Below are 13275 nucleotides of genomic sequence, written 5' to 3' on the forward strand. Positions count from 1 at the left end.
GTTTTACAGTTAAATCAACACATGGTGTGAGTTCAGTTAGTGGCATTTCAACTCCACCTAAATATATGAATTATCATCTGAAGATAATATAAATAAAATGCAAGAATTTATGTGGAACAACTTCCTTTCAAATCTTTTATTTTTATTTCTATATTTTGTTTACATTTTATTTAAATTTTTTGTCATTTTATTATTATTATTATTTAAATTTGTCTATCTTTTTTATTTTAATTTCAGTTGTAGTTATTTTAGTACATCAAGTTAAACTAAATTAAAGTGAAAAATGTTGCATTGGCAACCATCTGAAAATAAGTTTCAGCTGAATTTTATTTCAGTTAACATTTATTTCAAGTAACAAAAATCTAAAGTTAAAAAAAAAACAAAAATAAGAATCGTGCCAAATATATGCACACGCATGAATATTTCAGACATTTTCAGTAAATAATGACTTGCATTTCAGTCTTCATCACACAAATCTATCATTTCAGTTTTTCAGAAGACAGAAGACAAAAAAAAATATTTTATGATGTCTATATGTGACCCTGGACCACAAAACCAGTGTTAAGTCGCTTGGGTATATTAGTAGCGATAGCTAACAATAATTGGCTATGCAACAATTGTATGGGTCAAAATTATCGATTTTTCTTTTATGCCAAAAATCATTAGGATATTAAGTAAAGATCATGTTCCATGAATATATTTAGAAAATGTCTTACCGTAAATATATCAAAATGTAATTTTTGATTAGTAATATGCATTGCTAAGAACTTCATTTGGACAACTTTAAAGGTGATTTTCTCAATATTTAGATTTTTTGCACCCTCAGATTCCAGATTTTCAAATAGTTGCATCTCTGCCAAATATTGTCCTATCCTAACAAACCATACATCAATGGGAAGCTTGTTTATTCAGCTTTCAGATTATGTATAAATCACAATTTCGAAAAACTGACCCTTATGACTGTTTTTATGGTCCAGGGCACATATGGTGCATTTTGTCCTTTTGAGAGCTTGACAGATCACTGCAAACTTCCATTTAATGGAAAAGAGAATATTTCATTTGTGCTTTACCGAAGGAAGTCAGTCATATGTACATAGGTCTGTGAATCCACATTTACCAAAGTTCACTATACACCATTTATTAAACATCAGATGACGGTCAGTTTGACAAGAGATCGTACAACACGTTGGAAATTCTCAGGATCTTCCAGCTGTGGTTTTACAGTAGGACTGAATTCAACATTTACATGAACAGATTCAGATTTACGTAACTCTCTGGTCCAAAAGGCTTGTCCGTTCTCCAATGATATTTACATCTGTACATGAGAACGCAAACAGCATATACAGGACAAAATAACTATATGAAACAGGATCACATTCAGTTCAGAAGTTCACTGTCTCAAAGTTTCAGTTGCATAGGTCTTCCATAAAAACACAAAGGGTTAAAGACATGAAGTGGTTCAGGAGGTCTAAACCAGGCTAAGCATCCTGACTAGTGAAGAGAGGAAAACCGGTCTAAAAACGGATAGAAGTAAGTCATGCGCAAATCATCTTTATGCATCGATGTGTGTGTGGTTGCAGTGACCTAGTAAAAAACAGCCTTTTATCGAACCGTTTTAAACAATTTAGCTTCCTCGCTGTCAAAATCCACGCAAGAGAGCGTTGCCTTATTAATACACAAGCGCCAATATGAATTTGTCAGCGATTGTACATATTTCATGAGACCTATTTTTCAAACAATGGTGCTCGTAAGGGCTGAAATCAATATTTCAGAAATGAGATGTTTCATAACTTTGGCTTGTCATGGCGACGTGAATTATTAAGTGTAATGGGAGAATGCTGAAAGAGACGACTAAGACACGTGCTGCTAATATGTGTGTGCAGAACAAGATGGGCCCTATTTTGGTGGATTCCCCACCTTATATGCCATATTTAATGAGAAATCAAGTCAAATCGCCACTTACATATTACAGGTTGTGTAAACTGAAACATGTCTGTCATTTACTGGATTTTAAAAACACTGATGGATCATTCAGATCTTTTTTTGTTTTATCATTTCTTTAATTTTTTAATCACCAACCCCTCAATAACTGATTTTAATAGAAGTAAAGAAATGGAGATTTAAAATGCTGTTATTGGGGAGAGAAACAAGATCCCAGGTGAAATTCAGTGTTGTTATAATTAACTAAAATTTCCGTTAATTGAAATAAAATAAAATAAAATATAAAAAGAAAAACTTAAGCTAAAAAAACTGAAATAAATATGTTTAAGTTTAGGTACTAAAATTACAAAAACTACATCTGAAATATAAATAAATGTAATTATTTATATGTATATAAATGCACTTACATACATACATATGTGTGTGTGTGTGTGTGTGTTTGTGTATGTATATATGTGTTTGTATGTATGATTTATAAATATAAATATTACAATTTCTTAAATATATACATATAAGTGTGTGTATTTATATACATATAAATATATACAGTACACACATATATTATGTAAACACAAACTTTTATTTTGTATTTTATTTGTGATATATTTAATCACAAATAAAATGGGAAAAATCTTAAAACAAAATTAATAAAAATTAAGCTAAAATCAAATAAAAGCTGAAAACATAAAAAAATAATAAAAGATACAATTAATTAATTAATTAATTATTTATTTAAATTAAATTAACATTAAATTATATAAATAATACTAAAATTCCAGCGGTGAATCTGATATTTGATAAATAATCAGATACTGTTGATTAAATCAATCAAGCAGATTGTAAGAAAGCAATGTCTGTCATCTTTTTCACATCGTGAGACCATAACAACTGGTCATCTGATCACCATGTTATTCCTGGCTATAAAAGTCTGAGACCACATTGAAAATCTGAGAAGTAAGTAAAAGATTTAGATAAAGATGACGTTTGTATTTTACAACGTAAGCACTGTGTGTGTGGCTGGACGTCAAATGAACGCGAGTGACTTACATAAGACTCTCTGCTCCTCTAAAACACTGACATACTGGTTTTTGGCAGGTCCATATAAAATTATCTTTGTCCAGATTGTGCTCATTGGCTCCTTTCAGCACTTATTGCTTTTGAAAGCTCACGATGTGACATCACATCCTCCCTCATTACTCCCATTTCCTCTTTAGTGCATTGCTTCCAATTCTTCAGTCTATTCCTCCTCGGCCCGCTGTGTCTCGTTCAGATCAGTTTTTTCATCCTCTTTTCTCATTTCTGTCTCACTCTCATCTTCTGTCTTGTTCATTTCCTCCTCTTCCAGATGTTCTCCTTTTAAACACTCACCCTGGTGTTTTTCGTTATCCTCTTTTTCTTTCGCTCGCTCCCTGAAAATATCAAGCAACCTGTCGAACTTGGGTCCCCACTCCTCAAATCTGTGTTTCTGTCCCTCTGTATCTTTTTCGGCCTCGCTTTCGAGCGAGCTGAGAGACGTGGCCTGTGAGCCACCCCCCTCCAATCCGTACGTCTGCAGCGAGTCGTATGGTGGCTGCATGGGGTCAGAGGTCACCAGGGCTAGACGGTGCTGCAGGAAATCGCCCATACGATTTGTCAACGAATCCGCGCCTGCCTTTTCAGAGTTCGCTTGGCCAACCTTCCCATTCCCCAAGCCCCACCCTCTTTCATATAGCCCCGCCCCTCCAGGGAGGGGCATCACTATGTGTGGCACATAGTTCTGCCCACCCACCCCGTACAAGCCCATTAGTCCAGCAGCTTCTGGGTAAACAAGTGTCGTCCCGGTCAAAGGTATCCCTCCGCCGCGCCTCAGCAAAGTGCCTTCCATCGTTCTGAACGGCATCTCCGTCGTGCCCAGGCTGGTTGAGCTCTGGCTGGTGCTGATGAGCGGAACGTCCCCGTTCTTGTCCAAAGCCGAGGCGGGGGTGGAGTCGTCTGTGGTGATGGTGGAAATGGAGGCTCGTGTGGTCAAGCAGTGAGGAACAGAACCTGGTCCGAATGCACAGACTGAGAGAGAAAACACAGAAAACAGTGAAGAGCATGATCAGGCCATTTAATAGCTCAATAGTTTGGGGTTGTTTTTGAAAAAATCTCTCATGCTTACGAAGGCTGCATTTATTTGATCAAAACTACTGTAAAAACAGTAATATTGTGAAATATTATTACAATTTCAAATAACTGTTCTTTTATTTGTATATATTGTAAAATGTAATTTATTCCTGTGATGCAAAGCAGAATTTTTTAGCATCATTTTACTCCAGTCTTCAGTGTCACATGATCCTTCAGAAATCATTAAAGGGATAGTTCACCCAAAAATGAAAATTTGATGTTTATCTGCTTATAAACGTAAGTGCATCCTGAGCGTGTTCGCGTCTTCTTCTTCAGCCGGCGCATGACGCGTCTTCTTCTTCTTCTTGCTTTACGGCGGATCGCAGACTTATTAGGAGTGTCAATGGTCCATTTGAGAGATAGGTGGCAGTAATGCACTTATAAGTCTGTGATCCGCCGTAAAGCAAGAAGAAGAAGAAGACGCGTCATGCGCCGACTGAAGAAGACGCGAACGCGCTCAGGATGCACTCAGGACAGTTCGGACATTGCAGTAAATCAGAGGTAAAAAATGATATAAATACTGTTCAGTTTCTTGCACAGACTGATCGTTTCGTGTCTTTACACATCCATGTATCGTCACGAGCCGCAGGGTTTAATTTGGTTTTGTTTGTGTATGTTTTTTTGACTCTCAAAGCCATGATTCCCATTCACCTCCATTATATGACTGACAGACTGCAACGGTTTGAGTTAAAAATCTTCGTTTGTGTTCTACTGAAGAAACAAAGTCACCTACATCTTGGATGCCCTGGGGGTAAGCAGATAAACATCAAATTTTCATTTTTGGGTGAACTATCCCTTTAATGTGCTGATTTGATGCTTAAGAAACATTTCTTATTATTATCAATATTGAAATAATATTTTAAAAATATCAAAATAAATCATTTTTAAATTAGATTTTTTTTAACGTTTAGTGACATTTTCACTGTCCATTTTTTTCAGGATTCTCTGATAAATAGAAAATTAAAAAAAAACAGCATTTATTTGATATTTGAAATAGAAATCTTTTGTAACATTATAAATGTCTTTACTGTCACTTTTGATCAATTTATTGCATCCTCTATAGTCAATGCATTCATCTGGGATCTCAGATTTAAAGACAATATAAATATTTTAACATAACATGAAGATATAAAAATCAGATGATAAAGAGAGCAAAGATTTTCTTATTCATTTCCTCCACAGGAATTAAAAAAAAAATTAAATTAAGGCTTTTTTAATAAAGCCCTAACCCAAATCAACCAGCTCTGAGATGAATCACAACATTAAAAACTACTTATCAAGAAGAAATGTGCATGATGTAAATAAATAAATAAATGTATTGATGTTTAGTAATGTATTACAACTACAAAACCTAAATATTTTATGGCTATTGCAAATATTTAGATAATACAAATATAATATACATAGTTTGAGATTATAGGAAACTGACACACTATTGGCCACTAATGAGCTCATTTGCTACAAACTTCATTTACATACGTTAGCAACAGCAGCCTCTGTGATTGGTGGATCTTTGGTGGAAATTAAGTTGAATTCACACTGATTTGTGGCTTTGAAAGAAGCACATCTCAGCGCTAACCAACCTCAGATGTAGTGTTGTCAAAAGTGCCGACTGTGATACTCAGATGTCATAGTAGGTCTGTATAGGTAAGTTTATAAATTATAATTAAAAATCTATTTGTTTATGGAGACAATAAATGGGATTTTCACTCCCAGAACCCATCTGTTGCGCTCTATACAATTGTAATGTGATAAATAGTTTGTGGCAGGAAGGATACCTGATCCCGGCTGAGTGTGTGGCTCTCAGAGATGACCTCACTTCCTGTCTCGCTCTCTTTCGGAATGCTGTCGGTGGATCCGTCTGCTCTTTTATGTTCTGATCCATCCCTGCTCTTGCCAATAAATACAGAACCGGATTCTAAAGGGCCGCCTGCCTGGCCTTGGCTGCCGGGAAGAATGTATGCCAGTTTGGCGAGATCCAGCCTGGAGTTGAATGGGCCAAGTCTGTTTCTCGAAGCTGGAAGGGTCTGGATGCTGTAGCAGTACCGTCCGTAGAGGGGTGCAGAGACGGGACGACGTGGGTCAAAACCCAAACCCTGACTCCAACTGAAGGTTCTGATGCTGTCCAAGTTATCCTGAGAATACCTGTTATAATAAAATAGAAATTAGGAATCTAAAATGGATGAATTAGTTTAATGGTTAAGTATAGAAGCCTATTTCAGCCACAAGTTAATTATGATTATAACATACGTCAAAAATATGACACAAAATGTCAAAATTATAAGAAAATTGTAACTTTTTAACTCATAATTATGACTTATAGTTTCATGTGGGGAAGTCGTGGCCTAATGGTTAGAGAGTCGGACTCGTAACCCAAAGGTTGCGGGTTCGAGTCTCGTACCGGCAGGGATTGTAGGTGGGGGGAGTGAATGTACAGCACTCGAAATTGATATTGATGAAGCAAAGTTGTTTGGGGGAGTAGGTCTATCATGTTACATAAATTAGCCTACTTGTGAATTACTTTTCATACAGATTTAAGTTACAACCCCAAATGCATTAGTCTTCATTGTAGTGCCCTCTATTGGTGGTTTGGAGTAGCTCCATCACACAAATTTGAAGCCAGTCTAGGCAGTGATAAAAGAATACATACGTTTCATAATCTTTTATTTGATTTTTAAGTCTTTTTATTGAATTTGTTATAAAACACACAAGACAATAGCGACCAGCATATACCCTTGCTTCTTGTTCAAATGTTAAGCATGCTACAAAAATGTATTGTTTGATTATATGATTAACGCACAGTATACACAGTATCTGTGTGTGTGTGTGTGTGTGTGTGTGTGTGTGTGTGTGTTCACTGTTGTGTGTGTGCACTTTGGATGGGATAAATGCAGAGCACTAATTCCTAGTATGGGTCACCATACTTGGCCACATGTCACTTCACTTTTTTTTTTTTCACTTTTTTTATCATTTTGATATTTTCCATAGTATGTCAAAATTTCGACTTAGTATCTCATAATTGCTCAAAATTGTGACTTTTTGTACATTGTATTGTACAAAATTGTACATTTTGTCTATGTTCACTTCTATCTCATAATTATGACTTTACGCTGATTTGGTGCTTAAGAAACATTTATTATTATCAATGTCAAAAACAATTGTGCTGCTTAATATTTTTTTTTTGTGGAAACTGTGGTATCTCATAATTATGACTTTGTATCGCTAATATCTTGATAATTGTGCATCGTTTATCTCATAATTAGTATCTCATAATTTCAACCTTTTCCTCTATTATTACTTTGGACATCATATTTATCTAAAAATGTTGACTTAGTATCTCATAATTTCATCTTTTTCCTCAATTATTACTTAAGCATGTCATGATTTTAACTTTTACCTCATAATTATGACTTAATATTTCAATTTCGACTTTTTATCTCATAATTATGTTAGTGTCTCATATGTTTAACGTCATAACTATAACTTTTTGTCAAAATGACAACTTTTTAATCTCAAATTATGTCTTAGCATCTTACAATTTAGACTTTATCTTATAATTATGACTTAGTATCTCATAATTTTGATTTTTTTTAACGTCAAATATGTCAATTATGATTTACAATACATTTTTGTGGCAAGAAATGAGCTTCCAAAGTTACGCCTTTAAGATAGTAATCAATTACATAAACATTTAAAAAAAAAAAACTTCTGTTTAATTATGAAATGCATCACCAAATTTGGGAAAACTGTGCAGATCCGAGCATTTCATTGGGCTTTTAAAAGAAAACCACATTCCTTGCAACTTTTGCACCAAAACCAGATAAACCAGATATTTCTAAGTTACCAAAAAAGTTGTTTGATTAAAAGATTTGTCGTACTCCCAGTGGAAACTCCCAATGCAACGATTCAAAAACAGTCAGTTGTGTCTTTAAAAATAGTCGCGTGTGAAGTATTTCACCAACCTGCCCAGGAGTATTACAATGACATCAAACAGGAATATGATGGATAGAGGACTAGAACACAGAGTGGGTTTGAACGGCATAAATATTAACTAGATGAACTTTGCACTGAAACAGCTGTCAGATTTGCATTGTGAAGGCTCATTAAACCACACACACTCCTGAGTACAGAGCCCTCATTAATCAGATATACATTTAACATCATTTAGAGTGACTGAACGTAATCAGAGTAACCAGAGATTCCAGAGGAAGATACACCAGTTTGTGTTTTTGGTGAATGTCAGCTTATATTCAAGCTGAATGATTCACATGGGCTATTAATATAATATGGCATTTTCTAAGCCAAATGTCAAGAAATGACATATGATTTAAAAGATCAGATAGTGCCAGCAATAAACCTGGGAGATTCAAATGATGAAATGAGATGTCTTTTTATGTGAACATCAAAGTCATTGTAAACACACAAACACACTCACATATTCTTGCTGTCCTGAAGCCGCTGTGCCCTGCACATGCTCTGGGGGGCGCTCTTCAGGGTCGCGATATCGAAAGCGGCCGTGTCTGCCTCGCCGCCTCCCTCGTCGTCATACGTGATAATGTTCTCCCTGATCTCATCATCCTCCACAGGAGACTGAGTGTCCCGTTTCTGCCTTCGCAACGATAGCGAGAGCGCCGCCACCACTTTCGAACAAAACAGAGCGAGAGAAAATGACAGGAAGTTAATGCCACTTTTCATGAATAGGGTACAAAATGGACAGTTTCTTGTTTTCCAATTAATAATAAGTGAAAAGAGGTGCCTAACGTTGAGACATTGTTAAAAGTCAACCTTTGGACATTACACTGACATTTAATGTGTTTAAAACTATCTATTTCTCTTGCTAGACTGATTTCATATTAGATAGCAGTTCACAGGTTTTCCCTATGAAAAATGTGTGCACTTGGAACATCTCTTTCAATTTTTGTACATAAAAAGACTGAAAGGAAATATTGTTGTTTAGCAAAACACTGTACCTCAATGGAAATGATCCAAAAACTAGTTTAACTCTTTTTCATTTTTAAATTATTATTTCTTTAATCAAATTCAAAACTAAAATTAAACTAATCATCATCAAGAGTTTTTTTCAGCATCGTTCCTAAAAGCATAATCCTTTAACATTTAACCATAAAAGAAAAACTAGTATAACAAACTGTCAGTTTTAAAATAGCTGTAATAACAATGAATGAATGAATGAATGAATTTAAATATTTTTGGAAAAAAAGTTTTTAAATGGTGGTTAACATTGCGATATGGCAACACCTGAACACTTTACTGCAATGGAAAATGGTCCAAAAACTAGTTTCTTAAAAATGATTGAAAATTACTCAAATTCCTTTAACTAAATTAATATTTTTTCATTTAAACTGAAAACTAAATTGTAGTGAATCATTATTAAGGCTTTTCAATGTGTTTCCTAAAAGCTTTTTTCCCTTCACTGTTAATTTGTAATTTTTTCTAAATACTGAAATACAAATGATAATTGTGTTATTTTTGCAGAAATGCAATTATATCATGGTAAACACTTCCAAAAAACTGTAATATTATAGCTAAGGCCAATATCTATAAACTTCCCAGTGAGAAAACACATTAGTGCACTTCCAATTTCAGGCAATTTTTCCATTATGATACAGAGTAGCCATATTTTCATAATTTTCTGTAAAGCCAAGTTAGATAAAGTTAACCAGTTAACAACAACTAATTTCAGATGCAGAAAGGAAGTTTGTGGAGCATTTTAGCAGGCGCCCATGAAAGGCTAACTTCAAAATGTTTAAAAAGAAAAATGTGGCTTTAAAACAGTATATATTTGTTTACTTAAAAAAACTACCATTTTATTTGCAGGTGAAACAGTGAGGGAAATTATGTTGCAATATGGCTACACTGTAAGACCCCAAAGTGTATTTGTAGAAAATGCCTATTCCACCTCTCACTGGCTTTTTTAGTAAAGTTTGTGTGTTCAGTGTCATTTGGGGAACCTTGAGGGTGGCTTGTTCCGCAATCTCGAAATGCCATACGATGCCCTCAGCACACATCAGCTGCTGTTTATGATGAGTGACTTAGTGCAGAAATGAAACCCAAACACGTTCATTAGCAAATCCAACTGACAACCGGAGGAGAAACAACGAGGCAGGTCTGCGGAAAGTTTGAACGACCCAAAAAAAACACACACATATATGGAAGAAAAGCTGCAATTTGAAGACAGGCCAGGAGGCAATGGTGGATGAAGACAGGTAGTAATGGACAGATGTAGCAACAACACATCATTAAACCAGCTGGGTATAGAGGCGGAGCGAAGGGCGAGCAGCAATCCCAAAACCTGACGAAACGGACTGAAAAGCAGAACTGACCCAGCAGAGTGGACGCACAGGCCAGGATGGCCAGCATGGCGGCCGAGCTGACGCCCAGCAGCGGGGAGTTTGACGGTGAAGGCAAACACGACGCCTGCCTCTCCCAGTCCGGCACAGACGCTTTATCCTTCTCGTCCATTTGTTGTTTTCGTTCTTCTGCCCACATGCCTCCGTTTTGGCATGGACACACCGTAACGGTAATCGTTCCTGTGCTGCTGAAGTCTGACGCACCGTCACGGAGCATTATGGGTATTTTTAGGGTAGGCAAAGAGGAAGAGCGAGGAAGAGCCTTCAGGGACGACAAGAGCACCAGACTCGCCGTGTGGTCTGGAAACAAAAGAAATTAATAACATAAAAAGGCATCAGTCATGTGACACATTACAGGAAAAAAAGATTTTTGCAACATTTATTAAGCAAATAAATAACTGTAATTATATTCTATGGTGAGAGAGAGAGACCCTTATGTGCTAAGGAAAAGATAGACATATTAAATAAGTATAAATGTGATATAAAATAAATTTTTATTAAATTCATATTCTATTATTCTATATTCTATTCTGTTCTATTCTATTCCAAGTGTGAGGAACAGATCATTTCATATAACAAATATATATTATAATATAATACATATGAAAAAATATGTATGTTCTTAGTAATATAATAATTAATAATAAAAATCAATAATCATAATAAATATAACATTTTTATCAAATCTATACACACACAATAATAATACATGCATTTATATAGCTTATATTTATAACATTATAATATGTATATGTTCTTCATAATATAATAATCATAAATGTAATATTTTATAAATATAAATTATAATAAATATAAATTTTTTATAACATATCTATACACACAATAATAATAATAATACACACATATATACAAACATTTATATAGCTTACATTTATAAATTATACTTGAAAAATAAATAATATATTATAAAAAAAAACTATAATTAGTTTTGTCTATAATATATTATGGAGATATCTTCTTTACACAAGACTTTCTAATTTCTCTTTTTGTGTTCCACTGCAAAAATAACAGCGTATGGGTTTAGTCAGACATGAATGATGAATACATTTTAATTTTGGGGTGAGCCATTCCTTAAAGCAAATTAGAAATCAGCAGATTGAAGCGGTGGACAGGACAAATGAGCGAAACGAAGGAACGGATTGCCGGAGCACAGAGAAGGGAGTTTGCAGTGTTCACCAGAGTAGAATGTGACAAAAAAGATAAATGGATGAGTGTAATGAAGGAGGATATATGTCTGGACAGAGACCGGGAGGGAGATGAGGAAAACTGATGGGGAAGAAAAGACGGATGGATGACAGAAGAAGCGAGCGCACCTCCCCGCTCTCTGATGGAGAAGTTGAGCACGCTGCTGGACTCTGCGGGAATGCTGAAGTGGATAGGAGAGTTGTGGCTGCTTTGGTCTTTATCCGTCGCTCGAATCACCTGCACCACCTGAAACACAAATGAAGAAAGACTGATACGGTGATTTGTGCAAATAAGACAGTTTTCTGCTGTTGAACGGATAAAGGATTAGCAGTCTAACACGACACGTCATGTTTAGGCTGACTCACTGTGCACTGCGTCAATATCAGTCGCTTATAGAAATCTGCTTTTCTGAAATGCCTTTGGTGAACGAATCTATTTAAAGCGTAGCATGCAGGGTCACTTTTCCCTCAGAAATGCAGAGAGTATTATAATTGATCGGTCAGCTGATGACTATTGTAAAATAAACCCTGACAGAGTGATCAGAAATAGGTGAAGGGATTTATTGAGCATAAACGTCCAGCTGACTGCACATAATTCTACTTATTATATGGCTACTTGCCACATAAATATTCAATGGACATGCAATCATGATGGGAAAGTAAATGATTTGAATATGCCACAGCTATTGTAGGAAATCAGTTGCCTGGAGCAGCGATTAATTATGCAATATATTACTTTATTGCAGAATGCTGCTATTGACCAATCAGAAATAAGCATCTCAGATTTGTTTATTCCAGAAGAATTGTTTATTATTGAACACTGGTGGCTTTTATTAAATTGCTTTGCCAATATGACAAGAGACGACATGCATTAGTAATTTTACTGTGGGCTGTTGTTAAGTACACAAACCAATGTGCAACAAATTATAATTATTATTAATAATATTCACAAGTACTTAAGAGGTATACTACTGTTTATTTGAATAATTTTATTCTTCTTGTTTTTTATTGTCTATTATTTTCCCATCTTTTTATTTTATATTTAATATTTTATTTTATATATTTTATTGAATTGTTATATTTAATTTTTTTTTTTTTAACTTTAATATTTTAATACAGAATGCTGCCATTGACCAATCAGGATCAAGCATCTCAGTCATTTATATTACTTGGAAGAAGAATAGTTTTTTCCAATATATGCAACATGTTTTCTGTGTGTGTGTGTGTGTGTGTGTGTGTGTGTGTGTGTTTATCTTCTATTTATATTCTAAAGCCAATATGACAAAAGATGGCATGCATTATTAATTGTTGCTAGGCACACAGCCCAAATAAAATGTCCAATTAATTATTATTATTATCATTATAATTATTATTATTCACAAATAGTTTTTTTGTTTAATATAAAAGTAATATGACAAGAGACAACATCCATTCATAATTTTATACAACCCAATGATAAAACACCAATGTGCAAATAAATACATAAATAAATAAATACAAATAATAATAACAATAATACAAACAATAAATAAATTAATTAAACTAATGCAAACACTTGTGAGGTACTGCTGTTTATTTTAACAATGTTTTATTTTTGTAATTTATTTTATATTTGT

The 13275-nt window shown here is 34.6% G+C and overlaps 2 protein-coding genes across 2 annotated transcripts in view; both read right to left on the bottom strand.

Moving 5' to 3' along the window:
• Window positions 1–2727: 2727 nt before the first annotated feature.
• LOC107664218 (uncharacterized) lies at window positions 2728–3951 on the bottom strand. Its single transcript, XM_016454728.1, has one exon. It carries the CDS (start codon window positions 3818–3820, stop codon window positions 3179–3181), a length of 642 nt encoding a protein of 213 aa, XP_016310214.1. The 5' UTR covers window positions 3821–3951; the 3' UTR covers window positions 2728–3178.
• A 3-nt stretch (window positions 3952–3954) lies between these two features.
• The window catches only part of LOC107664123 (cadherin-24-like), a gene marked incomplete at its 3' end in the record, with an annotated part of 9995 nt that continues 674 nt past the window's right edge, over window positions 3955–13275 (bottom strand). The window contains exons 3-7 of the mRNA XM_016454579.1: window positions 11789–11906; window positions 10428–10754; window positions 8522–8726; window positions 5865–6231; window positions 3955–3984 (exon numbers count right to left, since the gene is read on the bottom strand). Of these exons, the coding sequence (XP_016310065.1) occupies window positions 3955–3984; window positions 5865–6231; window positions 8522–8726; window positions 10428–10754; window positions 11789–11906 (1047 nt within the window). The remainder of the gene's footprint in view (window positions 3985–5864; window positions 6232–8521; window positions 8727–10427; window positions 10755–11788; window positions 11907–13275) is intronic.

Source organism: Sinocyclocheilus anshuiensis, unplaced genomic scaffold (genome assembly GCF_001515605.1).
Source record: "Sinocyclocheilus anshuiensis isolate Anshui unplaced genomic scaffold, SAMN03320099.WGS_v1.1 scaffold67, whole genome shotgun sequence".
NCBI classification, from domain to species: domain Eukaryota; kingdom Metazoa; phylum Chordata; class Actinopteri; order Cypriniformes; family Cyprinidae; genus Sinocyclocheilus; species Sinocyclocheilus anshuiensis.

Coding starts and splice junctions, on each gene's coding strand:
- LOC107664218 (XM_016454728.1), bottom strand. CDS start 3,820: ATGCCGTTCAGAACGATGGAAGGCACTTTGCTGAGGCGCGGCGGAGGG.